The sequence below is a fragment of the Gavia stellata genome, chromosome 20, assembly GCF_030936135.1.
Source record: "Gavia stellata isolate bGavSte3 chromosome 20, bGavSte3.hap2, whole genome shotgun sequence".
In the NCBI taxonomy this organism is placed as follows: domain Eukaryota; kingdom Metazoa; phylum Chordata; class Aves; order Gaviiformes; family Gaviidae; genus Gavia; species Gavia stellata.
In genome coordinates this window covers 1,524,738-1,551,127 of record NC_082613.1, presented here as the reverse complement: position 1 = coordinate 1,551,127, position 26,390 = coordinate 1,524,738, and the positions used below count along the sequence as shown (strand labels likewise).

The 26,390-nt window shown below is 57.7% G+C and overlaps 2 protein-coding genes across 2 annotated transcripts; both read left to right on the top strand.

Moving 5' to 3' along the window:
- Positions 1-175: 175 nt before the first annotated feature.
- On the top strand, positions 176-12,690 carry LOC104257588 (sodium-dependent lysophosphatidylcholine symporter 1). Its single transcript, XM_059827400.1, has 16 exons — positions 176-184; positions 3,367-3,387; positions 3,774-3,941; positions 6,459-6,584; positions 6,907-7,031; positions 7,699-7,873; positions 8,260-8,338; positions 8,765-8,919; positions 9,042-9,132; positions 9,673-9,794; positions 9,909-9,992; positions 10,185-10,268; positions 11,233-11,345; positions 11,824-11,967; positions 12,248-12,424; positions 12,660-12,690. The coding sequence occupies exons 1-16, from the start codon at positions 176-178 to the stop codon at positions 12,688-12,690; spliced, it is 1,704 nt and encodes a 567-aa protein (XP_059683383.1).
- Positions 12,691-16,101: 3,411 nt separating this feature from the next.
- On the top strand, positions 16,102-26,155 carry FKBP1A (FKBP prolyl isomerase 1A). The gene is made up of 5 exons (XM_059827144.1): positions 16,102-16,173; positions 16,322-16,369; positions 22,879-22,991; positions 23,764-23,916; positions 25,082-26,155. The coding sequence occupies exons 1-4, from the start codon at positions 16,137-16,139 to the stop codon at positions 23,890-23,892; spliced, it is 327 nt and encodes a 108-aa protein (XP_059683127.1). The 5' UTR covers positions 16,102-16,136; the 3' UTR covers positions 23,893-23,916; positions 25,082-26,155.
- Positions 26,156-26,390: the final 235 nt, after the last annotated feature.

Here is a 26,390-nt window from a genome sequence, read left to right as displayed (position 1 = left end):
CCTTCTTGCTCTGGTAAATAATGCACGTGCTGTACTATATGGCATAAACATACACGGCAGGTACGATGGTGCTGAGTGGCTGTGGGAGCAGGTGGAGCGTGTGTCCCTGCAGACTGCTTGGGGACTTTTGATACATTGGCTGCTGCCGAAGTGCTAACTGGGCTCCTACGGCAACATGGAACAAGTATGCAAACGCACGCTGTCTGAACCAAGGTAGCAGCTTATTGCAGCTGCTGGCCAGGTGATCGGGCTGGCTGTCAGCAGGGATCCTGCAGAGTTCGACAGAAATGCGAAGAGAAATCCTTTCTAGTTACCTGTTGGCAAAAGTTTTTCCAAATGAGTCCCATGTTTCCCAATTACACACTTCTACAGAGAGTACTATAATACTAATTATGCAACAGGCCCACAGCTTTGGCGGTTTAACAGCTCCTGTGTCAAGCACCTCTCGATTTACTAATTTATCATTTTCTGACTTACTTACTACATTCCTAAATGCTTATCTTATTTGCTGTTCTGTCTTGTCTGCACTGAGCCTGTCTGTCCCAGCGCTGGGAGTTCCTGAATAGATTCCAGATGTTCTTATTTACTCAGGTACATTTCATGACTCCTCATTAAATTAACTCTTTATTGGCTTACGGACCCTACAGTAGCAACAGCTCTTCTTCTCCTGTCTCATCCATCTTGGTGGCTGTTGAAGTCATGACTCTTGTTCCACCAAGAGAAGGCAGCTGGGCCAAGGGGAACACGAGAGCCGCTGGCCATGCTTAGAGCAGTCAAGGAGGGGTAAACCTTCGGAGGACTTGCTAGTGGAACGTATCCAAATGCTGCCACTTGCTTCTGTGCCAAAAAATTCCCATTTGCTGGCTTTAGACTTCATTTTTTTTTTTTTCAGTGGGGCTCCCTTGCCTGAGCAGCCTGTCTCTAGGTCATAGTACCCTGAGAAAAGCTGTTCAGCCAGCGTGGCGTGGATTGGAGTTGTTTTTATCACGCATTCCTGGGCCCTGGGCTGCCTTGAGAGATAAGATCTCATGCTTCTGCAGTGGAGAAGGGGCTTCTGGGGAGGGACCTTTCCGTTGCAGTGAGTAAATCCCAACATGACCTTGTTTCTTAAACTGCAGAGCTTTGGCTTCTCTGAGCCTTTTGCTGAGTATTTGTGCAACAGAAAAATGGGCGTAGCTGCAGTGTTGCTGAGTGCTTTCCCTATTCTTTCAAAACCTATTTCTAAGCAACTGGTAGCAGAAGATCAGCGTAGCGATGGAAGAGGCATTGTCCTTTTCCTCCAGACCCTTGGTGTGCGCAGTGTATGGCGAGCTGGTGTGGTTAGATTTCAGGCCTTGGCACACGGCGTTATTAGAAAGCTCGTTGCTTGCAGGAAGTAGCCTAGTGTATAGCAGCGATTAACAGTGAGATTGGTGCTTTGCACCGAAATCTGCCTTTCCAGCACAAAGCTGAACCCCGCTCTCACGCAGAGGCGAGCTGAGAGCTCCCCATGCTGCACTAGCAATCGTGACATCCTGTCTAGACCCAACGAGTGATGCTGCCTTCTGTAAGGCACTGAGCAACATGACAAAAGGCTTTGGGAGGATCTGAGCAGAACAGAAATAAAGCTTTCCTGTGTTGAAGATAATTGTGCGCTGAACTAGCCAGGGAGTGAGAGCTACACAGCTACTCTGGGAGGTAACTGTTGGTCATCTGTTGGCTTTCTAGTCTGCGAGCAGAAAAAGCAGCTATTTGCACCTGGAGTGTAAATAAGTGCCAAAGAGCCAGAGGATTAAGTGCTGAGTACAATTTCCAAAGGTACCTTGTGTCTGTCCAAATGTAATTGTGTGTGGCGAGTGGGTACGAAATGGCCTAGAAAAAAAAAATCAGGGTTTTATATTTCCTTTTGAGTTTCCCCTTTCCTCTTGGGTGGGGAGAGATGTATTTTGCTTTCTTATAGAGATGTATGCTTAGATATGCTGGTGGGAGTCGGGGATTTGGCTCCCGCTGCACTGGCTGTGGTCCAGCGTGAGTGATATTTGTTATCTGGGATGTCAGTAAAATAGCAGCGAAGAGAGATGCCGCTGACTCAGTTGTACTGTGGCTTATTAACCAAGTTCTGACTCAGCCTGCAAAATTCAGGTTTTTTAGATTAACCCCCACTGGACAAGGCAAGGCTGAGCTGAAGATGACACTTTTTTCTAACAGCGTTGTGATGAACCTTGCAGAATGGGTGCTTGCGTTCCCCTTGGGTATGGGTGGTGGTACAGAGACACTAACATGGATTTAAACTGAAAGAGGGTAGATTTAGGTTAGGTATAAGGGAGGAATTCTTCACCATGAGGGTGGTGAGGCACTGGAACAGGTTGCCCAGACAAGTTGTGCCCCATCCCTGGAAGTGTTCAAGGCCAGGTTGGATGAGGCTTTGAGCAACCTGGTCTAGGGGAAGGTGTCCCTGCCCATGGCAGGGGGGTTCGAACAAAATGATCTTTAAGGTCCCTTCCAACCCAAACCATTCTATGATTTAACGCTTCCAGTGGCTCTTGGTAACCTGGGAGGAGAGCAGGGAGAGGGTTTTGCCTGTGTTCTTCTGCTCCGGCTGCTGCACGTAAGTTCAGTCTTGGGGGCTGAGTTTGATTTAGCTAGAGAAGCCTGGTTTTGAAGAGCTGCCTGATGAGACTAGACATGCCAAACAGATTAGCGGAGTTGCGGTGCGGTCCCTTTCCTGCCAGCCTTTTGCTGTGTGCCTTCTGTCCTCGGAAGCCGATTTCTCCCTCTGCCTTTGCTTTGCCAAGTGCTCGTAACAGTGACTGGCTGCGTGCTGTGAGCACCGCTGCCTCAGGAACTCGTCTGCTCCCACACAGCCAGCGCTGAGTAACTGGGCTCCTACCGCTCTTAATGTAGGAGTAATTTTTGGTTTGTGAGACTGAGACTGCTGGGCTCTATGGGCAATGAAGGGTCTGTGAAAGGGGACTAAGAAAAGCATGTTTATTGTCACCAGGCTAAAACATACTGTATGGGGTCTGCATTGCCACGGGAGGTCTCTCAGGAGCTCACAGACTGAAAGAGGTTGATAATTGCAGAACTCGCTTAATAAAGGAAAATGTATCCCACACCTCCTACTCTCGGTGACGTTGTCCTGGGCTAGGGCAGTGCCAACACCTTGCACCCATTAAGGAGAGGGCAAAGCAAAGGGGCAGGGGGTTTCCACAGCCCCAAATAAGGAGCCAGAGCTGGGCTCCTGGTCTTCCTGGACTGCCTTGGGAGAGAGGGGCTTTGTCGGGGAGTGATGAGGGGCAAGAACCTGCCTGTTCCTGCTGCCCTCTCCCTGGCTGCTCCAGCCACTTTGGTTGCCCGCTCTGGGTTTCGCACGCTGGTTCTTTGCAGCTGGTGGTTGCTGGTGCTGAGGTAGGAGTCCTGGGGCGGCTGGAGCGTGTTCCTGCAGTGGTCTGGAGCTCAGGCAAAGGACGACTTCTCCGCACCCCTAAGATCTCAGTGTGGCAGCAGCCCTGGGATGGGGAGGAAGTGCTGGACCCAGCTTGATCTTTGAAGAGCACCAGATTTCTCAGCTTGACTGCAGAGAGCCTGGGAGCTACTGCCCTGAGTACATGCTGCACTGTGAGCCCTGCCAGGTTCCCTGCCTCCATGGGCAGGGTCTGGCCACGCTCCTCCCTCAGGGCCGGTCATTTCCCCTCCATCAGCTGCCCCTGGGGCCCTGCAGATGTTGTATCTTCACTTGTCAAATCTCCGTCTAGCTCTGATCTCTGCCTGCGGTTTGCTCTTTGACGTACAAGGCAACTTCTTCCTCACCCTGGGCGAGGAAGCTTCTGCTTCCCCGCCACGTGCTGCTGAAGGACACGGTCGTGTCTGCAGTCATGCTTCCTGATGGTCATGAAGATGCTGAGCTGCACAGGTTGACTCAAGAAGGAACTCTCCCACAAAGAAGAGTGGTCCACAGAGAGGTAAGATCAATGTCCCAGGGTGCTTCTTTCTCACATGCAGAAATGCATTTCACACGTCCACACTAACGCTCGCGAGTGCGCACACCCACGCAGAGCTACCCGGATCGAGCAGCTGCAGGCTGTGGGGGTGTCTGAAAGTGTTTATGACTCAAGCTCGAGAACACATTGTTAAAGCAAGGCTCTGCGTTTTGTTGTTGTTGCTGACTTTCAAGTGAAATGGGCAGAGACGTGCAGAGCGCTGTCCTACCTGCTGATAGCATAAAGGGAACAAAAGCTGCCACAAAACCTTACAGCCGAGAGAAATGCCTTTGTAATTTTAGAAACAGAACTGCTGTGGAGACAAGATGTTGTATGAGTAAGTGCTCCTCAGTGGTGGTGCAAGCCTAATGCTTCAGCCACCCCTGCGGGACAAGGTTGGTCTGCAATTTGAAATACAAGGGACCTGACTCTCGCTGTGTGCTGTAAAAGGCAGAAGTTAAACTGGGACCAGAAACTGAGAGGCACAAGCAGGCTGCTGAAGTTACCTGGCACGGGGAAATCAGGCACTCTGTTCCCCCGGGTGTGCAGGAAGAGGCTGGGCCCTCCAGCCTGGTGGGCACAGCAGCGTCAGTGCTTTTTCCGTGGCGTGGGCTGTGGAGGAGTTATTGCTAATCACTGCCGCGAGGGAAAGACACTTGGTGCCTTCTGGAATGTTGCTTTTTGGGATTGTGCCTGTGTTTTCAGAAGCTGCTACCTAGTACCATTACAATGGAGGTCTGTCATCCCTCGAGGGTGGCTGTCAGCTCAACTGATGTTAGCGGCACAGCAAGCCATCTCCAGCCCAAACAGGCAGGGGAACCGGCAGGTTGCCCCCTCACCCCACAAGAGATGAGGGCAAGTGGGAATTTGAAGTGATCCCTGACTTGATTTCCCTGTTAGCCGGCTGTTGATGTGACCCTGAAGTCTGTCCCTCGGCCCAGCCTCTTGCACAGCTGCCCTGTGCCAAGCGTTCTTCCCTCCTCGCTCTCTGCTCTTCTGCAGAACTCTTGCTGGAGGAGCTCACAGCCTTTTATGGCCATGTCTGGACCAGGCCTGTTGCCTGGGATGGCCGCCTGCCCTGTGTGAGCAGGGGAGCCTTCTGCATCTTTCCAGAAAGGACTGTGTATTTTTTGGGTGCAGGACAGCAACCTGCCTGCCGCGTTCTGAGCTGAGCTGGAGCTGCTCAGTGGCTTGGGAAAGCCAAAACATGGTGTAGACCAGGAACCTGAGATGCTGACAAGCGTACTAGCCCCAAGCGTCATCCAAGTCAGCCTGCGTGAGATGGGAGGTCCACTCTGGTCTCCAGGCGTCTGTACTGCGACCCCACCACTGCTCGCCCTATCCCAACAGAAATGGCCTCTAGCGATGGTCTGCTCGTAGGAGAGCCGAGCTGCTGCCAAGGCCACATGCTGCTTCAGCCAAGTGGAAAGTCAAGCCTGAACGGGCCGTGCGCTTTCTATGTGGTCTCACCTTGTGTTCTGCAGTATACTCCCGGTCTTGTGTGATGCAGAGATGTATCATGCTCGGCAGCAAGTTCACTTCGGGGCTGGGAGGAAGGCAGTGCTGTAGGTTGCCTCTGGACACTTGCCAGATACTTGAGGCTTGGTACGGTATTTACTGAAGCTAACCACATCCAAATAAAATAGCGGCTTTGCCATCAGCCCTTTTCCTGCGTGCTGAAACGTTCCCTGTGCTTTCACTGTTCATCTATAGAAATCCCCTGGGCTCTGGCCTTTGCAGTCTCTCTCCTCGGACTGCCTCCGTTATAGTCACTTTAAGCCTGATGCAATTTGTACTTTTTACTATTAAAGAACTTGAACCACTGGATTATGGCTCAATAGAATAGGAAAGGGCAATGTTAGACCAGCTAAGCAGATAGCTCTGTGTCTGGCATTAGATATGTATCTCATTTACGTGAGCAGCCTGTGATCTCACGCAAACATGCCTCCAAGGAGAATCAAGGTGAAACACCAGGGATGTGGCTCTGGTGACAAGACAAGCCCAAGACAAGCAAATGAGACAGATGCCTGCTGATCAGCTTTTGCCTTGGGGCTTTGGCTGGTGGAAGAGTGGATGTGGGCTGGAGCGAGGAGAGAGGCTGTCAGTGCACCCAGCCCCTCAGGACGGCTGTGCAAGAGACCCTGAAGGCTTATGAAGAACATGAAACTCTGCTGAGCAGGATCTCACGAGCCAAGCTGCTGCCCGAGGGCAGGTTGTGTGCAGGAAGCTCTGCACCCACCAAGATTAGCAGCAGATGGAGAAGCACCCCACAGCAGCCCAACTGCCATGTCCACCTTGCTTGTGGGTATCAGGTGGAGTGATGTCCAGCCAAAGGACAGGTATGCGTGTTGTGGGTGGGTGCGTGGGGAGTTATGACATGACTCAGGGTTTAAATGGGCATCGGAGAACCCAGAGCAGGGGCTAAGGAGTGGCTGGAGGTTAGCTGTCAGCCAGAGGTGGGTATCATTTCTCAGGCGGGCTTGTTCCCTGGTGTCTCAGCTGCAGGAGAAGCCTGGACTGCCGCTCTGCAGAAAGGTTTGCTATGCTGTTGGGGGCATTCCCTACCAGATGACAGGCAACGCCCTTGGGTTTTTCCTCCAAATCTTCCTGTTGGATGTTGTGCAGGTGAGTGGCCATGTGACATGGGGTTATCTGCAAAGCGGCTTAGCATAAGCTCAACAGACTGGGGCAAGGGTAGAGTTTGGTGGGTGGCCAAAGCACTTGGAAATGCTCATTGGAATTAGGCATTCAAACTGGATCAAAATCGCATCATGTAAATATTGTTGGTGGGTGCGCAGGAGACGTTTCTGGGCCATTTCAATGCTCGGAGTGGTCTCCAGGGAATGCAGACGAAACATTGGCTAGAGCGAGCTGCATCGTGCTGACTGCTCACAGCTTTTCACCAGGACTTCTTTCCCTTTCGAGCTGTGGTTTCCATTTCCCCCAGCTGGAGCCATTCCATGCCTCTTTGATCATTTTCCTTGGAAGAGCCTGGGATGCGGTTACTGACCCTGCTGTTGGCTTCCTGGTCAGCAAAAGCCCAAGGAGAAAATATGGCAAGCTGGTCCCATGGTGAGTGTCTGGGCTGGAGCCTCAGAGTGGTCTTTGCTGGGCTCAGATTCCTTCAGTGCTAGCACAAGGAGGTAGCTGGGATGCCTCGCTGGGAGTTTAATGTGACTGTGGCTTACGGAGAATTACAGAACCGTAGCACCTCACGGACACTAAAGATAACATAACTTGCAGTGGGGTCCATATGTCATTGCAATGGAAGAGGAGGAGTGCGCTGCAAACTTGTACTCCTGCTCTTTCCCTGGGGCCTCACATTTTTAAGGCTGTAGGGTTCAGTGCTCTGAGAGTCCTGCGTGGTGGCATGTAGAGTTTGGTAGTCAGCTGTGCCAGCAGCTCTCCACCAGGCTCTAACCACGGGCAGATCTTGCACGCAGAGGGTTACCGCTGTCCCCATGGTTCTGCTGCAGGGCGAGGACTTGAAGTAGTTAAGCAAGAGAATAAGAAATGTTGGACAACTGACATTACTTTTTCTCTCAACGTTTGTGTTTAGCCCCCCCCAGCCTGACTGATGGATGCTCACTTGAGCAAAGCTGCTTCCTCTCGCAGATCTTGATCTTGCTGTGGTTTGGAAGCTGGGGAAGAGGCTGTGCTCTGTAGCTCGTCTTGTGCAATAAGAAGTGTGACCACCTTATCTGAGGGTCACATCTGACCAGCTCTGCTTCCTCCCCAGGATTGCATGCTCCATGCCGTTTGGGGTGCTCTGCTACTGTATGATGTGGTCCACCCTCTCGGATGCCACCCCCACCTCCCTGAAATTCCTGTGGTACCTGTTCATGTACAGCTTCTTCCAGACTTGCATGACTGTAAGCAACATGGTGCCTGGGGCTGACACATCATCCTATACTGCAAAGAACGGGGACATGATCAGCTCGGGAGTCCCAGCCCCAGCCTCTCCAGGAAGGGACCTGGAGCGGAGTCTGGGAGAGCTCTAGCTGGGGCGCAGTGGGGGATGCGGGATGTTGCAGACCATCCCTGCAGGGATGGTGAGACGGAGCAGTGCATTTTTAATGCTGGGGATTTGGCTGGGCTGCCTGTACATGGTGATGTGAACCTCTCCATCACTGGTTTGTGGGAACAGAGCAAATCACAAAAGAAGAGGGTGAAAAGCCACCTGTGTGCAGGGGTGGCACAGGAGGCAGCATTATCTGCTGTGTGTAGGGACGAGGCGGGTCATGACCAGCAAACCAGGGAAGCAGCAGCCAGAGCTCTGTTTGAACTGTGCTCTCCCTAGTGCCACCACGTGCCGTACTCTTCCCTGACAATGTTCCTGGGAGGAACCCAGAAGGACCGTGACTCAGCCACTGCCTACAGTAAGTGTCTGTGCCCCTATGACCCCTGGCTGCATGCGATCCTGGGAGACCTTCCCCAGAGGAGAGGTGAATAAGCTTCTCTGGCTTTGATCAGGCTTCACAGTGGATGAGGTAAACCAGGGATGTGAAAACAGGGATGAAACCAGTCATCTTCTGCAAAGAATTTACCTGCAGAAACATTTCTTACATCTGTATCATCCCCAAGGGACTCAGGACCCAGATTTATTGGTTCCAAACATTAGAGCATTTACTGTTCGAGCCAAGGGAAAAAAATCAGAGCAGGTAGAAATAGCAGGTCTCTTCTTCTGAGGCAGCTCTGGATGTTGATGCCTCCAATTCCATTGCCAAAGCTGGCCTCTTACCCTGAGGATGTGTCCCATCAGCCACGGAGTGGGACTGAGGTTTCTCTCCTGGTCGCCCTGGCAGGAATGGGGATGGAGGTGTTCAGCACACTCCTTGGGTCAGGAATCCAGGGGCAGATTGTGGGCAGTTACCATGCCCGCATGAACGGCTGTTACGTGTCAAACGAGACCCTGCCCAACACAAGCACGTACAGCCTCGCAGACTCTCTGGAGAACACGGTAAGGACTGGCCCAGCTGCCCCCTGCTCCTCCGGTAGCTCTGGGGCAGGCACTGCTGGCCGTGCTGCCAGCTCTGTGTGTGCTACCCGCATTGTCACTGGGCACTGTCTCTCCTTTTCCAGCGTCGGGCCTATGTATTTGCATCCCTGGTCCTGGGCTCAATCTATTGCCTGTCCTGTCTGATTCTCATCTTTGGAGTTAAGGAGCAGCCTGGTAAGGCCCATTTAGATCCCGTTTGGAGGGTGCCCAGTGGCAGTGGATGCTGAGGATGGGGTTGCAGAGGAAGGTGTGAGGCATCCTATGTGGGGGATGGCTCTCTGGGTGTGGGGCTCAGAAACACACACACACTTGGATGCTGAGACCCTCCTTGGTTTGTGCCGGCAGCATCTTGCTCCCGCAGAGGAGAGGGGAAATGCTCCGGAGGAAGGAAGCCTCCGGCTGCCTGGGAGCTCCGGCGGGGAGCTGTGGGCCTGGGACAGGGTCTGCAGCTCACTGCTTCACACTGAGCAGGTCTCACCAACACACAGCCTGCAGAGCTACGCGGGCCAGCCCAAGCGCACAGTGTCAAGTGGCAAAAATCCTGCCTGTAGCTGACACCACGGCTGTTGTCTCTGCACCAAGATGTCAGACTCCGATAGCTCCTCACTCAGCTGAGCTGCACCCCAGACACAGCAGTGCAATTCCCCTGTGCCTCCCATCCCGTCGCATCTGTTCTGGCAGCTCCAGTGCCAGCCCTGCTGTCTCTTCTCTTAGGGCCCCTCAGCCCCCTGGGGAAGGTTGAGCTGCCCTTTGCCAGCTGCCTGAGGATGATCGTGGGACACAAGCCCTACATCCAGCTGCTGTGTGGCTTCCTCTTTGCATCCCTGGCCTTCCAGGTGCGAGACCTGCTGTGGCAGGAGGAGAGCTTGGGGGATGAGATGTCCAGGCAAGTTATCCAGACAGTGAACTCGGGATCCCCAGCCTTGAACGTCTGCTTGTTGCCTTCCCAGATCACACAGGGGATCTTTGCCTTCTTCTGTACTCATGCCGCGGGGCTGGCCGGGAAGTTTCAGCATTTAGTGCTTATCATGTTGGTAAGTGAGCCCCAAAGAGACTTTCCTGGTGGAGAGGTTGATCCCTGGGTCACCCCAGCCCTTGAGCATGGGCAGCTCAGCCTTGTGGAGTCATGCGCTGCTGCTTTCTGCCCATCAGCAAAGATGTCACCCAGGCAGAGACTGGCAGTCCTGGGGGCCATTGCTGAGACTCCCCTTTGGTTCTCTCCTCAGATCACAGCTTCCCTTTCTATTCCCTTTTGGCAGTGGTTTTTGGGGAGATTTGGAAAGAAAACAGCAGTGTCACTGGGCCTGGTGGTGAGTTTGCCCATGGTTGTGGCTGTGGACTGAGAAGCCCTGCGAGGGGACAGCCTTGCCCCCAGCTGCTCATGGTGTCTGGGGAGAAGAGCTGGCTGGCAGTTAAGGGTGACCCTGAGCACGGTGTCCTCTGCATGGCAGGTGACCAGGAGTTAAGACAGTAGTTGATGGCAGCTCTGCAATTCCTTGTGTCTGGCCACTGGTGGTATCAGTGGCCATAGCTTTGCAGAGCTTTGCAGTAAGGTGCAGGGAAGCTGAGGGACCGTCCCTGGGACAGTGGGAAAATGATTTTTTGCAGCATCACCCAACCAAGAGCTCAGGCTCTGAGACTCCACGGCTGCAGATCTGGTGAGCAGCGTGTGATCAGATGCTGTACCCATGCACCAGTCTCATGTGCACACGCAAATATCATCCTGTGGCTTCTGTCCCACTCCAGGAGCTTGCATGCTTGATGCAAGTGATCCGAGTTCTGCCATCCAGCTCCGTGGGAGGCACGGGGAGGGCAGGAAGGGCTGTGCACCACACTTGGCAGTGGCTGGGAAACAGCCTGCTCATCAGACACACATCCCGGCTGCTGCCTGGCTCTTCAGGTCAGCAAGGAAATCCCATTTGGCTTTTTTTGCAGAATTAAGTCCTCAAATCCCATTGAAGATCTGTCTCCAGATGCCTTCCTCACAGACATTGGGTGCAGCCATAGCAGATCCAACTTTCCAGTTTAACCCCTCGGCTCCATTGCCTTCCATAACCATCCCCTCTTTACCCATGAGGGAGGTTTTGCTGACAGTGTCAGCTTGTCCAGGACCTCCACGCTGCACTGCATAGGGGACAGGAGCAGTTCTGTTTATGAAATGTGTGGGGAAGTGGGGAGCGTGGCCTTTGGTTGGGGCAGACCGGTGCAAGCTGCCTGTGAGCAGCAGAAAGGGACCATGTGTTTTTCTTTCTCCTCTTCCTCCGGCTGCTGCAGCTGATCATCCCAGCCCTGGTAGCTGTCACCCTGGTTATGCACAACTTCCTGGCCTTCGTCTTCCTGGTGATCATGGCAGGCTGCAGCATGGCTGTGCTCTATCTTTTACCGTGGTGAGCAGACGCACCTCCGAGCCACTTCTCAGGCAGAGAGGAGGGGAAGATTTTGGGGAAACCACCACGGCATGATGTGCCAAGGCTGCCCATTTGCTCAATACAGCGGCTTTTGGGCTGCAGAGGGATGTGTAGAGTTGGGACTGGGAAGGGTCATGGATGTGATCCACAGTCCCCCAGCAGCATCGTTCAGTCTGCGTTTGGGTTCGACAGCAGGACACCAGTCATTGCGCAAGGTGCTGTTTTTCTTCTCTTTTTCTGAAGCAGCTGCCGCACCCTCTGTGTAAGACGCTCTCTGCCCTGTTTGCCTAAGGCAGAAGACAGGCACAAAGCGGTCTCCAGAGTGGGGTTCTGCAAGGGGTTTCTGTCTCTCTCTGCTGCTTGGGGAGGCCTGGGAGCGGCTGCAGCTGAGTTCAGCCAGCGCGGGTGTCACTGGTGTGCGTGTCACCGACGTGTCTGTGGGGCTGTCTGTCCCTAGGTCTATGCTGCCAGATACGGTTGATGACTTCATGCTGAGGAACCCCAGCTGCCTCAACCTGGAGGCTCTCTTCTACTCGTTTTACGTCTTCTTCAACAAGTTTGCAGGTGGCCTTGCTGTGGGGATATCGACACTGAGTTTACAGTAAGCCCCAAACACTACCTCCCCTATTTTGTCAGCCCAGCACAGGCACTTTCCACTGCTGTTTTCTAGAGCGCCAATAGGAGATGCTGGAATGAGTCACAGGGGTATCCAAAATTGCCTTTCCAAGATCTACTGGGAGCAACAGCAGCAGACAGGAGTGGGAATTCCCCAAAACTGGGCCTCTGATACCAGACTCTAGACCAAAGCGACGGAGGTGCCCGCTTGCCTTTCTGCAGTGACCCGGTGGGGCTGGGGGAAGGAAAACCATTCTCCTCTTTAGTTTTGCAGGTTACCATGCTGGAGGCTGCACATACAACCCCTCCGTCATCCTCACCCTGCAGCTTCTCATGGCCCCAGTCCCAATAAGCCTGCTGCTCATTGCTGTAATCATCTTCTGCCTCCATCCCATCAATGAGGAGAGGAGGAAGCAGATGAGAGTGGAGATGGAGGCAATGGGGTAAATTCAAGCTCCCTGAAGGAGCCGGGTCACCTAGCATTAGTCTGGGTGTCTGCCTTGGTCCTAGCCCGACACAGAAATGTTGTATGGGGGAGGGACTGTGCATGTCCAGTCCAGCTCCCTGTGCTTGGGCTACGATCCTCTCTAGGGGTGCATTTCCCGAAGGGCTTGGGGATGTTTTGGGGGCTGCTGACTTCACACCAGGTTTCATGAGTGCTCGTGTGCCTTTTAACAGGCATCAGGTACAGTGCGGACACCAAGAATAAACCCAGGGCTGAAGCGGGTGAGTTCATCGGGAAGGATGGGGATTTGCTGCGCTGTCAGGATGTGCTGCTGTTGGGGAAAGTCATCGCTTCCTGTTGTTTCCTGTTCCCATGTCCCAAAGGCCTGTTTTGCATCCTGACCCCCTCCCTCTCCCGGCTGGCAGACACAGGACAGGGAGGGGGTCCCGCTGCAGCCCCAGCCCTGCCACCTCACCAGAGCTGCTTTCTCCAGGGCTTGGCCTCGCCGGTCTTTTGGCAGGTCCTGACAGATCTGGGCAAGGCAGATCTGCGCTCTCCTTCTGGGAGAGACTGCAGTGCCGGGGAGGAAGGGCCCCCGCCAGCCTCGGAGCGGTGCTTTTACACTTGCTGGGGTGTGGAGATGTCACTTAACCTTGTGGGAACGCATGCACAAAGAACACAGGGATTGTTTTTGAGAGGAAAGTGGTTTTGACCAGTTTTTAGGGAAAATACTGCATGGATAGTGCCTGTCTTTCTGCTTAGACTGCCCTTTCACAGGAAAAGGTTTAGAATTTCTTTGAACAAGGGTGAAGTTCAAGCTGGCGGTGTTTTAAAGCATGTGCAGAAACAATGACACCTGGCAGCTCTGTCTGGCTGCTGGGCTTTGTTAGCTGAGTCACTTGTGGGGAGCCAGGAGCTTCTTGGTGGAAGAGGTTGCAGGAATGAGCTGTGCTGCCTCCAGTCAGGCAGCTGGTGGGGTTTCTGGCAGCTTGTCCTGGTTTTTGCCAGGTCCGGAGGTAATGGCAGAAGTGTCAAATGAATGTCAAGAAAAGCTGAGTGGCTTTTAAATCGTAGCCTGTAGCTAGATCTCCCACAGCAGCATCTTGCAAGAGCTGCTCGGCACCCCCACATCTCTCCTGGCAACAGTGAGGGGGCAGCGGGGGGAAGAGAGGAGAAATCAGCCATCTCGTGGCTGGTAGCGCTGGGCTGTGTTCAGCCTTGTGCAGAGGCAAGAGTGAGGCTGGTTATTTTTAGGGCTAGAGCTGTATCTGACCGTTGGTTGACCTTGCAGCTCTCCAGTCTGGTGCACACTGGCAGGATCTGAGCAAATTACTCCCCAGTTGTGCGTTGAATTAATTTGAAGCCTTAAGTCTTGTGGTGCAACTTTGTGATCAATGGGGGAGATCGTGTTTTAGAGCTGCGCCAGGGAACCTGCAGGATCGTCACAGCAGTCCAGATTCAGAACAACTTCTCATACGCATAAAGGGGCTCCTTTTTTTCCCTCTTTTTTTACTTTTTTTGTTGTTTTGTTTTCTGGAGTGTGAAGGATGTTCCTTGGGATCGCCTGACTAAGCCTGCAGTCAGGTGTTGGAATGCGCTGCCCTCTGCCACCGCGTTGCTTTCAGCCTTGCTGCCTCTGGATTTATGAACAAGCAAATGCCTTTGAGCATCGAGGAAACGCTCTGATTGTTGAGAGTTTAAAGTCCTGCAGAAGGTGTGAATTATCTTCAAAGGCATGTGCTCCTTGGGACAGAGGAGTGGGCTTGATCTGGAGCTCCCAACCTGCAGCACGGACTGTGAGCGGGCCATGGGCCGCTGCAGAGCGGGACCTGACCCACCGCAGTGCTGGGAGCTGCTGCTGGCATGCGTGGTGCCTGCCAGCCCCACTGCTGCCCGGGGTGGTGCTTCTGTATATTGAATAACGTCCCATTTATTTTTTACACTATTAAATCTGAATGATCACGCTTTTCCCTTTTGGTATTTCTTAGTTTGTGAGTTTTGCCAGCAGATGATCCAGAGGGCAGGGAGCGGTTTGGGCAGAATTCACTTGCTTTCAAGTGAAAACAAGTGCTTTCTTTGTGCTTTCTCCCAAGTTTAGATACCAAAATCTGACCTGAACCTTTCCTGGGTCTCGACTAGCTGGACCCTGAGCAGTGAGGGGTGGTCAAACCTGGCCGAGCTCCTCGCCCCTGTCGAAGTTCTGGTTGTTGCAGTGGCCCTGCTTGCTGCTAAGATGAGCAGGCTACGCCAGGGAGTTAAAAACCAAAATACCCCACCCAGGGCGAGAGCCGTGAGGAGGTTGCAGTGCCTGACGTGTGCAAGCGTGCCTGCACCAGCGTGGCAAGGGCTCTAGCGTGGGCATACACTGAGCAGTATTTTCCTCTTTCAGATCCTTGTTTATCACTGGCCCTTGTAGGGAGAGCAGGCCCAGCCCTTCACTGAGATAGCATTAATCAGGAGGGATGAGAGTGTGCCCCTTTTTGTCTCGTTATTTTTCATCTTGGCTCCAGGCCTCACACATCTCTCCTGCGGACGGGTGTGTTCGTGGAAAGTTGGGGACCACAGGCACCATCTGTGTGTTGCAGCTTTAACATAAAAAATAATGCTATGGCATCAAGCAAGAAAAAAAACCCCTTGGTATTTCAGTATTTAAAAGATGCAAGCAAGGAATAGAAGCAATTAAAACTTGCTTCATCCCATTATCTGTTATTTTAAGAGTCTCCTCCTCTTGTAACCCATTTTAATGCACTTGCTGAGGATACTGGCTTTTTATTAGTCTCTTGGCTGTCCTTGGAACTTCTCTGTTCCCTTGTGTACACTCAAGTTCATCTCCTTGAAGTAAGGAAATAGGACGCTTTGAGGCAAAAATCCTGTGCCTGGGGCGATTCTCTGGGTTTTTTTGACCAAAAAAGAAAGTAGTTGCTGTTGTTCCCGGAAGAAAAGTCCTTTTGAATGTGGGTTTGTTCAAACCTGTGGGTCTTTTGTTGAACCTGCCCCAGTTAACGCGGGGCCGGTGCCGACCTCCGCCAGCGCCGTGAGGAGCTGCAGCGGGAGCGCTGTTAATATAGATCTATTGAAGAGCATCCTATCTGCGCTCTGGCTGCTGTCGCTGCGTGTGAGCCACGCTCTCAGTTGAGGCTCAGCCCAGCCTTGGGAACTGTGGAAATAAGGGAAAGTCGTGTCTGGGGCTGGGCTGCGTGGCCGGTGTGCCCTGGCACCTCGGGCTTCCCGGGGGGCCCCGCTCCGGCAGCCTCGGGCCTCCGCCGCGGCCTGCGCTGGGCCACGCACCGGGCGGGCTCGCTGCTGCCAGACCCCGCGCTTCTTGGGCCTATAAATGGCGGAGAAACGGGCAAAGCCTGCAAGGACCCGCGCCCTGGGGGTTCCCCGGGCGATACTGCGGGACCCGGCTGCGGCGGCCGGCGGCGGCTCGCCCGGGCCCGCCGCTGCCGCCGCTCCCTCACGGCGGGCCCCCGCGTTTCCCCGGCAACCGCGCGGTGCCAAGATGGCGGCCGGGGCCGGGCAGGAAGGAGACGGCGGGCGGGGGCGGGGGGGAGCGCGGAAGATGGCGGCGGCCGGGCCCGGGGGCGGGGCCGGTGGAGGCGGCGGGCGGGCGGGCTCTGTGGCGGCGCGGCGGCCGAGGCTGCGCACACGTGGCCCCTCCTCCCTCGGGCTGCGGGCGCTGCGGGTGCGCGAGCGGCACCGGCACCGGCATGGGCGTGCATGTGGAGACCATCGCCCCCGGCGACGGTGAGCCGCGGCGAGCCCGCGCGCCCTCCCTCCTCCCTCTCTCCCTCCTCCCTCCCCGCCGGACCGGTCCCGTCTCGGTCCCGCTCCCGGTGCGGGTCCCGGTGCGGGTCCCGGTGCCGGTGGGCTGACGGTGCGTGTCTCCCCGCAGGGCGGACGTTCCCCAAACGCGGCCAGACCTGCGTGGTGCACTACACGGGTGAGTGCCGCCCGCCGCCGGGCCTGCAGGGCGGGGCTGCCCCGCCGCCACCGGGCGAGGGTCGCTCGGCCCGGCCCGGCGACCGAGGGACGCGATGGGGGAGCGGGGTCGGCGCCCCCGCCCCGCCCCGGGGGCCCCGGGCCCGGCCCGGGGGGGGGGGGGGGCCCGGCTGGGGGCTGCGGCGCTCCCCGGGAGAACCGGGGGGGGCCCGTCCTGCGGGAGGGGGCCCGGCCCGCCCCGGGGGGCTTTCCCGGGGAGGGGGTCTGACGGTGCTGGGGCGGGGAAGGGGGTCCTGGCTGTGCCCCGTGGGAGCCGTCTCCCCCAGCGCCCCATCTCGGGGGGGGGGGGTTCCCCCCTGGGCCCGGCCCTCTTTTTGGGGGTGCACCGGGAAACGTCCCGGGGGGTGCTTAGGGGGTGCCTGGGGGGCAGGCAGGGGCCTGGGGGTGTTCCCGGGCAGCAGCGGCCTGCGGGCCGTGGAGCGTCCGAGCCCGGAGCCCCCACGCTGGGTGCCCCCGTGGGTCGCGCCTCTCCCCGGCTGGCGGCGAAGTCCCCCCCGGGAGCTTCGGGGTCTGTGTCGGAGCAGGGTCCCTGGAGGGGTGCAGCCCCCTCCCCGGGGCCATGCCTGCTGCCCCAGCCCCTTCTCCCTTGTGGGGGTGACGCCAGGGGTGCCCGTGGGGCAGACCCAGACCCGCAGCCCACCCCGGGCCGTTTTTAGGGCTGGGCTGCGTGGGGCACCGCTCGCGCGGGGGGACCCCGGTATGGGTAAGGCAGGCCGCTGTTTGGGGTTCCGGCGTGGTATTTCGATGAGGGGCTGCCCCGGCAGCCACGGAGGGTCATACTCTGCACAGTGTCCTCCAGCAGCCTTCTGCGAGCTCGGGGGGAAAGAAACCAATCATGGGACCCCCAAAAATGCTTTGGGGGTCACCCTGGGGGACTCCTCTCCCCCTCAGCTGCCCTTTGAACAGCTCGGGCTCATCGGGGTGGCCGCTGTGCTCCGGGGTAAAAGCGAGTCGACCCGTTTGTGGCTGTTTCTGCTAATAACCGATTTCCCCTTCCCACCCCAGCGCTTTCTGCCCTCCCCTTGCCCACGGTGGGGGGCCGAGGGTGCCCCTCTCTGCGGAGCGGGGCCCGGGCAGCCCTGCCTGCCGGGAGAGCTCAGCGGGCATCCAGCCCATCTGCTTCTCCTCCGCTTCCCCCTGTCCTTCCCGTTCCCTCGTCAGGAGGGAGAGGAAGCAGCTCGGTCTCCCCTGGCCGCCCCGTTTCCTCCGCCGGTGGAAGAACAAAGGGAGGCTGGCAGGCAGACAAGTGGCTCCCGGTGGGCCAGCCCTGCCGCCTGCCAGCCCTCCCAGCTCCCAGCGCCGTCTCTCCCCTCCCGCGGCGCTGCCAGAGCTCTGCCGCTCTTCCCAGCTCCGGCCCCCGCCCCAGCAGAGCTGCTCGTGGGTCACCGGCTTCCCGTCCCCGCGCTTCGGGCAAAGTGCTGCCTGGTGACTTGCTCCTGACGGACCCTCCCCAGCAGCAGCAGTGATCTGCTGCGCGTGGGAGCGGTTCTCTAATTTCCTTTTTTTGGTTTGTTTGTTATTATTGTCTCCTTTTTGTCCTTTATCCCCCCCAGTTCCCTCTGCAGGCAGCTTCTCCTCCACCCCGCCTCGGCAGGCAGCAGAAATCAAACACCTTCAGGCCCTGACGCCCTTTTCGTTGCTGAACGCTGCCCGCGCCGGCAGCGCAGCTCCCCGCAGCCTGCCCTGCGAGAGGCCAGAGCGGGGCTTGGCTCTCGGGAAACGTTAGAAACCTTTGATTCCCCAGCCCTGTTACAGCGCTCACCAAACCCGGAGCAGCGTCAGGGACGGCGGCAGAGCGTGGCGCAGGAGGTGCCGTGCTCCGAGGCTCCTTCCAGAGCCCTGTGTCAGCTCCGTCCCTGGCTGCCCTTTGCTCTCGCGCCAAAACCTGCCAGTGCTGGAGCGATCCAGCCCATGGTGCACCACGATGGGTGTGCGGCGATTCGGCTCTTGCTCCTTTGGGTTATGGATGTGCAGGGAGTTGGTCCAAAAACGTTTTGGGGAAAAAAAAAAACGGTGACCCAAGGGTGAAGGAGCGTGGGGAGCCAGCTCAGTTGGCTGTCCGGTGGCTGCCGCTGCCTGTGCCCAAGCCCCTGCTCTGTGGGGCCTGGCCCCACCTAGAGCAGCCATTTCGTCCCAGGGGCAAGGGGCGGACAGACAGACGGCCCTGGTGCAGGAGGGACGTGCTGGGGAAGGAGGTGGAGAGCGGAGCATCCTCTGGGCCACCTGCTTGGGGGATGCCGGCTGCTCAGGCTGGGAATGCGGAGGTGGAGGCACATGGGGGGAGCCGGGGGAATTGGACCCTTTCCCCCTCCTTTGGTCCCGGGTCCCCGCTCTTTGCGGGAGGTTGTGCCTGCAGCCCGCAGGGAGCAGGGGGGAGCGCTGCTGGAGAGCTCACACAGCGGGGCGTTCAAAACAGCCTCTGATGTGAAATCTGCTACAAAGGGCTCTTAAAGAAACTAAATCAAGGATAAAGTTCCCCAATGTGTTCGGAACTGCTCGCAGCAACTGGCGTGGGGCGGGAGGGCTGCGTAGGAGCAAGTCAATGGGGAGGGGGTGCAGGCTGGGGGCCAGGGCAGCGTGGGATACTGTGCTGGTGTGGTTGGGGCTCCTGCGTGCCCCAGAGCCCTGCCAGGGCTGTGGGTTGCGTTCCCCGGGAGCGGGCTGGGGGGTGAAGAGAGCTGGTGCAAGGGGGAGCTGCTGTCTGAGTGCACGGGGGCTGCGGAGAGTGCGGGGAGACCGCGGCCACCCCACCGTGCTTCTGGAGGGGAAATGGGGTCCTGTGGTCATCCTGCGGAGTGCCGGGACGGGAGCAAGGCTGACTTGGCTTGGCGAAACGGCTTTGCCAGAGTGGCAAAGCGCAACCAGCTTGTTGTGACTCGGAGGGAGGTGGGCTTGGAACAGGGGGTGGAAATGCTGGGCAGGAGACTAGAGGAAACTGGCTTTCTCTGGCAGGACGGCGCGGAGGGGACCGCCGTCCTTCCCCAGCACCCGTCTGCTGCTGCACAGGCTGGGCGCGCGCTCGGCTGCTGGCTCTTCCTGTTCTCTGCAGGAGAACAGGTGCTCTCCCCACTGCGTCTGGGTGCTGCCACGCTCGCGCAGCAGCAGCAAACGCTCTGCGGTTGCGAGACGTTTCCTACCGAGGCATGCGACTGCCGATCGGTGGGTTGTGGGAGCTCAGCGTCTTCTCCTGAAGCACCCCTGCCCTCCCTGCACTGGGGGTCCTCTCTCCTGCTAGGCCATGGCGAAGGCTGGGCAGAGCCCCCTCCCACATCCAGCTGCGGGTGGCGATGGAGGTGGGCTGGGTGGTGGGAAGCGCTGGTGCAGGCAGCTCGGGCGCTGGGGTCCAAAGCGTCTGGCAGAGGTTGCTGGTGGAGGCAGGACTGAACCTCAGCTGGACAGCCCCATCCTGACACAGGGGGTTGGAGCATGCTGGGTATCCCAGGGCTTTTGGGAAGGGTTTCCCATCCTGTCCCTTCCTCTGGCTGGAGCAGAGGTGCCTGCCCCACTGCTCTGGTCTCTCCCTGCCTCTCCTTGGGAAGCCGGCTCCATGCAGGAGCCCCTGGGCAATGGCTGTGCTGAGGATTGGCACCCCGGGCCAGTGGGGATGGAGGGGGCACGGGTGGAGTTCTGTGCCCCGCCGGCAAAACCCGAACCTGGAGGTTTCTCTCGAGGGCTGCCTCTGCCTGCCTGCTCCAGCACCGCTCTCTGCCGCCTCTGCCTGCCCAGGGGGGACCGGAGCCAAGTCGCACGCTGCAGCCAGCATCTCCCGGCTGCTGCCTGCCAAGTGTGGCAGAGACCTGGCAGGGCCATGCTGCCTGCCCCTCCGGAGCTGGGGCTGCTCTCCAGAGCCCCCCGCTGCGTCCCACAACTAGTGCAGCCTTGGCTGCAGGGCTCCATGCTCTTCCTCTCTCCAGTTCCTCCGAGAGCCATATCGCTCAGCCGAGACCTCTGGGGCGGGGGGGAATTGTCAAATCTTTCACTCGGGTTGGGAGCTGTGGCGGGTGGGTCTCTGTAACCCATCTCCATGGGCTCTGCCCTCCTCGTGGGGCTGGTGTTGGCGGTGGGCGAGGGGCCCTGCCGGGAGCTGCGGCAAGCTGGGGTGTGCTGGGGGCTGGCTGCTGCTCCTGGGGCTCTGGTGGGGCAACTGCTTTTGCCAGAGGATGCTTTGCTTCCGTAATAGCTTTAAGATCTCGTTATCTCCTTGCTCCGGGATGGCAAGGATGAGGAAATGGTTGCTCATACTTGTCCAGGGCTGGAGAAATCTCCCGGGGGTCTCGTGGGCAGAGGAAGTTCCGGAGATGAGGATGCTGTCTCCGAAGCCTCTTTGTTTTCCCCACAGGCATGGGGGGGGAGGGCGGCAGCCCCGTGCCGGGGAGCAGGGACGAGCTCCCGTGTGCAACCTGCACCTTCCTGGGCCGGGGCAGCCCGAGTGATCGATTCCCCCTGGGCTGCTGCAACCAGCTTAGTCCGTTAATCCCTCTCTGCTGCGGCCAGGGTGCTGCCAGCTCCGAAACTCTTCCCGAGGCTGGATTTGGGCAGGTGAGCTCACCGGCAGGGCTGGGCAGTGCCGTCTGGTCCTGCGTGAGGTCCGCAGCATCTCCTGTGCCGCTGACGGTGCCTTTACGTTCCCCTGGCCAGGGATGCACTTCTGCAGGCAGCGGGTGCCCTGCGGGCATCCCACAAGTCCCTGTTTGCCGTGACAAGCAGGGGCGTTGTGCTGCGTGGTCCCTGGGGTTTTTCCTCTGCGGGTGCCTGGGGAGAAGGGTGGCAGGCACGAGATGTCCCCTCCGTCCTTCTGCAGCCGCCCCGGATCATTGCAATGCCTGAGGGCTCAGAGCTGAGCTCAGGGTCAGCTCGTGTCGCGGCCACGCGGCGCTGCCTGTGCCAGCCGGCATGGCCTGCCCCGTGTCGCTGCTGCCAGCGTCCCCGCTGGGCGGGAGGAAGGCCAGCGGACGGGAGCGGTGTCGGACGGGGCTGGAAGCAGGTTCAGCGCCGAGAGGTTTATCCTGGAAGGAGGAAACGAGAAAACTCCGGATTTACTGTTCCAAAGTCCAGGGCTGCAGCGTTGACCGGCTGAGCTCGTGCTGATGCTCAGAGCCCTTGAAGGGGGATTTTCCCTCTCCGTGAAATTAAAAGCTTAATTCCACTCCCTGACTGAAACGTGGGGCTGCTGGTCCCCACCCCCTGCATCGTCCTGCAGCCCAGCGGTTTTGGTGCTCGTTGTTACTGCAAAGGTGATGTATTTTTTCCCATTCCCTTCTTTCTGTTCAGTGCCTCCCATCACCTCGACTGCCCATGTCTGCGTGCCATTCGCTCTGGCCGCCGTCGCGGCGTGAGCCAGGGCTGAGATGCCCTGACCCATCTTTTGCACAGATGCATTTTCTCTTGCCCGTGGGAAGTGCCCTGGTGAAGGGAAATCACTGTGCCCCATGCGTTGCAGAACGAGGTTGGTTTTTCAAGACTATGAAGCAGTTTCCAGCCAGGAAAACAGGTTTTGGGGCTGTTTTGGGAAGTGAGGAAGTGACAAACATTTGGAGGAGAGTTTAATATTGCTCTTATTGTACAGGGCACTGGCTGTGTTAATGCGGAGCTGAAGCTGCCTTATAGGAGCAGCGACTCTGCCGGCCGGTGGAGTTGCTGCTCCTATAAGGCAGCTCCAGCTCTGAGATTCCCCAAGAAGGTCAGGCAGGGAGCAAGGGAGGGGAGGAAATTCCTCCTTTGCTCATGTTGGGGAGTTATATTTAGCCCTGGGGATATCAGCCTTGCTTAGCCCTCACCACGTAGTGTGTGCCAGGGGAATGAGGACTGCCCTGGGCACGTGCGTCCAGTCCTCGGTGCTGCCTCTCCCCGTCATCATTCCTGGATATGGGAGCGATTTGCCTGAAGATCAGTGGGATGTGGCTGGGCACGGGGAGGGCCGGAGGCCAGCAGCAGCTGAGATGGGGCACTGGAGCACTGACTCTGTTTTGGGTGCCCAAGGATGGAAGCCTGACCGTGGCGAGAAGCGGGAGGTGTGTTTGCTGGTGGGATGGGAAGTGCCATGCCTGATCCTGCTGCCTGCAAAATGTCTGGCAGCAGTGTCGTGGAAGGTTTGGGTACACCCCCACCCCCACATGCTCCCCTTGTCTGTCCTCGGTCCCAGCGCAGAGGAACGCTTCTCTCTGGGTCGAAGCAGCCAGGAGCAATCCTGCCCTGCCCCAGGGCTGCTCCTGCAGGGCTGGATGATGCCCTGGGGAGGTGCTGGTGGGGGTTTTCCCCTCCAGGCTGCCCAGCGCAGGTGTTTCCCCAGGGGAAAGGAGGCTGAGCTGAGGAACATCTTTGACTCAGGGCCGTGTGAGCTCTCCCAGGGGTGACTGTCACCTGCTCAGGCTGCCAGGTCACAGCCTGTTTCACGCAGGCGTGCATGGCTCTTGCCCCATGTCACCATCATCTCCCTCCCTCTCTCCCCAGGTATGCTGGAGGATGGGAAGAAGTTTGATTCCTCCCGCGACAGGAACAAGCCGTTCAAGTTCGTGATGGGCAAGCAGGAGGTGATCCGCGGCTGGGAGGAAGGAGTTGCTCAGGTGCCTGGTGCTTCTCCGCCTCGCCGTCTCCCTTGCAGGGCTGCTCAGAGCTGTGCGCTTGAGGAGCTGCAGCGTGGGCAGAAATCACTGTGTGCAGCTCATTCTCTATTTTTCTTTTTTTTTATTTTATTCCCCTGTGTTTTCCACCCCTCCGCCCCCTCGGCGCTGGGAGGTGTGGGTGTGAATATCACCTTCTGCATTGCCACCTGCCAGATGGCAGGAATGGAGCAGGGCCGGGTCCCAGGAACACCTACAGCACGTCGGTGACTCAGTGGTGACATTTCTCTACTGAGTCAGCTCTCAACGAACGCGGTGGGGAGCGCTCGGGCCTCCCGCTCCGAGCGGAGACGGCTCCCGGCCTGCAAAGCCCACGCGGAGGGAGGGCTGGTGGGCACGGCACGGCTTCAGCTCTACGTGCGTGACTGCAGCCAGCTCCGTGTGCTGCTGGGGACGCAGCACGAGGGTGCCGGTGGCTGTAGGGAATGGCCTGGCACTCCCTGCTTGTCCTAGAAAACACTTGTGTGAAGGACATCTCAAGCTCTGCTCCTTTTCCAGCCCCTACTGCCTGCATTTCCCTTCTGATGTTCTTCCCATTCCTTTTCTGTCCCCTCTAGCTTGTCCAGCCTGCGTCCTTGCTCTTGTCCTGTGTGGGGAGAGGAGTGGGGACAGGTCTGTGTCCCTCTCGGGGACAGATCTGTATCTCTATTGCTGTCACTCACCCAGTGTTTGGGCACATCTCCTGACATCCCTGTGTTTCTTTCCCTGCCTCCAGATGAGTGTTGGTCAGCGAGCAAAGATGACCATCTCCCCAGATTACGCCTACGGCTCTACTGGTCACCCAGGGATCATCCCACCAAACGCCACTCTAATTTTTGACGTGGAGCTCATGAAATTGGAATGACCTACCCCAGCACCCTGTCCTCGGGTAAGGAGGGGCAGCTACCGGCAGGGAGTGTTGGGGCTTGGGGGATACTCAAGGCCCCCATCTTTTGTCTCAGGCTAGTGTGGGGAGGTAGGATGGAGGTGATGGCAGTGGGGGGTATGAGAAGGAGCGGGCAGGTTTCTGGCTGTGGGTAGAAGTTGCTCTCAGGAGGCTGGTGAGCTGGGGATCGCTGCGGTGGTACGAGCAGAGTTTCCAGCCGGGCAGAGCGGGTTCGTGCTATGGAGGCATTGCGGTGCTGGCTGGCCATGCCTCGGGTTCCTTGCGTTGTGTTGCTGCACTGCAGGGCTCGGCTGCCCGCTCACCTCGTGCCTCTCTCGCTGCCGGTGCATGGGTCCGGTGGTGCAGGCAGGATGGGGCTGTGCTTTGGGGTGTGTGGGTCCGGCGCTGCGGGCAGGATGGGGCTGCGCTCTGGGGTGCATGGGTCTGGTGCTGCAGGCAGGATGGGGCTGTGCTCTGGGGTGCGTGGGTCCGGCGCTGCGGGCAGGATGGGGCTGTGCTCTGGGGTGCGTGGATCCGGTGGTGCGGGCAGGATGGAGCTGTGCTCTGGGGTGCGTGGGTCCGGCGCTGCGGGCAGGATGGGGCTGTGCTCTGGGGTGCGTGCGTCCAGTGGTGCGGGCAGGATGGAGCTGTGCTCTGGGGTGCGTGGGTCTGGTGCTGCAGGCAGGATGGGGCTGCGCTCTGGGGTGCGTGGGTCCGGCGCTGCGGGCAGGATGGGGCTGTGCTCTGGGGTGCGTGGATCCGGTGGTGCGGGCAGGATGGAGCTGTGCTCTGGGGTGCGTGGGTCCGGCGCTGCGGGCAGGATGGGGCTGTGCTCTGGGGTGCGTGCGTCCAGTGGTGCGGGCAGGATGGAGCTGTGCTCTGGGGTGCGTGGGTCTGGCGCTGCAGGCAGGATGGGGCTGCGCTCTGGGGTGCGTGGGTCCGGCGCTGCGGGCAGGATGGGGCTGCGCTCTGGGGTGCGTGGGTCCCACGGTGCGGGCAGGATGGGGCTGTGCTCCCCCTCCGTAATGGGGCTTGACTTCCACTTTGAGCGAACTGTGCGGTTGGGGATGGGACCGCCGTTCGGTGCACGCGCTCCCTCCTCTGCCGGGTGTCCTCTCGGGCAGCGGGCGGACGGCTTTGTCACGCCGCCTCTCCTCTCTCCCAGCAGGTTTGGCACATGGAGGAATCCAGAATCTCAGCTTCAAGAAGAGTGCACATGACTTTGTACGGAGCTTTTCCTGATAGTCCACTACACTCATTGTATAACCTTACACCTTGATTGAATGCCTTTGGTCACTAAGCTTTGCGTCTGACTCTTCCTCCTTGTATCGTGTTTTTATGTCTTTTTAAACTATACGCCGTAAACCTCAACTCTTTTTGGGTCAAGTTCTTAATCTTATTTTTGTTCCAGGTGTAGACTACGTTTTACCAGTAGCACGCAGATGGGCTGACCTTAGATAGGAGTCATTTGATCAAAAGGAAACCTGTTAGTTACTCGTTTTGGTGCAGATCTCTATGCTGTTTTCAAACCAGAAATTGCTGCTGCTGCAAAAGCCATAGCAGAGTGAGGCCGTCGAGGCTGAACGGATGCGGAGAGCAAAGTAGCGCTAGGATTGTGTGTAGGTACCCTGCCTGGAACCAGGGCAGCGAGGGAGCAGCGTGTCCTTTCCCTGCTCCCCGGGGAGGGCGCAGCATCGCTGCAGGCACCGTGGGATTGCTCCCGGGAAGGGGGGCTGCTCTGCCCCTGCTTCACTCTGCCATCTCACGGTGGACCTTCCTTCCCGCCCCCAGCCCGCTTTCAGATTTATGGAGATGGGTTTCCATCAGAGCTCCACCACACCCTGAAAATTCAGTAGCTTACATTGAGCTTTCTTTAAAGAAAAAGGCAAACAGACAAACGGAAGGTGCTGTCTATAGGGGAGGTGGCGGGGCTGGTGGGGAGTCAGCTCCGAGAAAACGCCCCTGGCCCCTCTCTCCCCCCTGGAAAGGAAACATCGGACCCTGGTTGTCCCTGGTCTAAGCACACCTGACCGTTCTCTCCTGACACCTGATGCTGGTCATCGCCGCTTGTCTGGTCTCATACGATGCGTAGCTTCCCCCGCTGCTGTCCTATCTGCCCCCTCCCTCCGCCCTGCCTAGTGATTTGGTAAGAGAAATTGCCGCCGTTCACTTCCTTCTCCACCGCATAAAGGTATCAAGTTTTATTATTGCAATAAAAACGCTTTATGCTGGCTTTTCTCAACCCTGTGTCTTGGAGGTTTTTCCCTCGCCTGTCTGTCGCTCAGCACAGCGGGTGCTGTGTCAGGCTTGCGGGGTGGGTGCTGTGGGTGCTGTGTCGGGCTCATGAGGTGCTGTGCCAGGCTTGCAGGGTGCTGTGGGTGCTGTGCCAGGGTGCCGTGCTGGGCTCGCGGGGTGCTGTGGCAGCAGGAAGGGCCGGCCCCTGGCTGTGCTGGCTTGCTTTGGGGTGAGGCTCGGGT

Excerpts from the sequence above, each read along its gene's own strand:
- FKBP1A (XM_059827144.1), top strand. The coding sequence starts at position 16,137 with ATGGGCGTGCATGTGGAGACCATCGCCCCCGGCGACG. Across the intron at positions 16,370-22,878 it reads CTGCGTGGTGCACTACACGG|GTATGCTGGAGGATGGGAAG; the intron begins GTGAGTGCCGCC and ends CTCTCTCCCCAG. Across the intron at positions 22,992-23,763 it reads GGGAGGAAGGAGTTGCTCAG|ATGAGTGTTGGTCAGCGAGC; the intron begins GTGCCTGGTGCT and ends CCCTGCCTCCAG.
- LOC104257588 (XM_059827400.1), top strand. Across the intron at positions 9,795-9,908 it reads TTGCATCCCTGGCCTTCCAG|ATCACACAGGGGATCTTTGC; the intron begins GTGCGAGACCTG and ends TTGCCTTCCCAG. Across the intron at positions 11,346-11,823 it reads GTGCTCTATCTTTTACCGTG|GTCTATGCTGCCAGATACGG; the intron begins GTGAGCAGACGC and ends GTCTGTCCCTAG.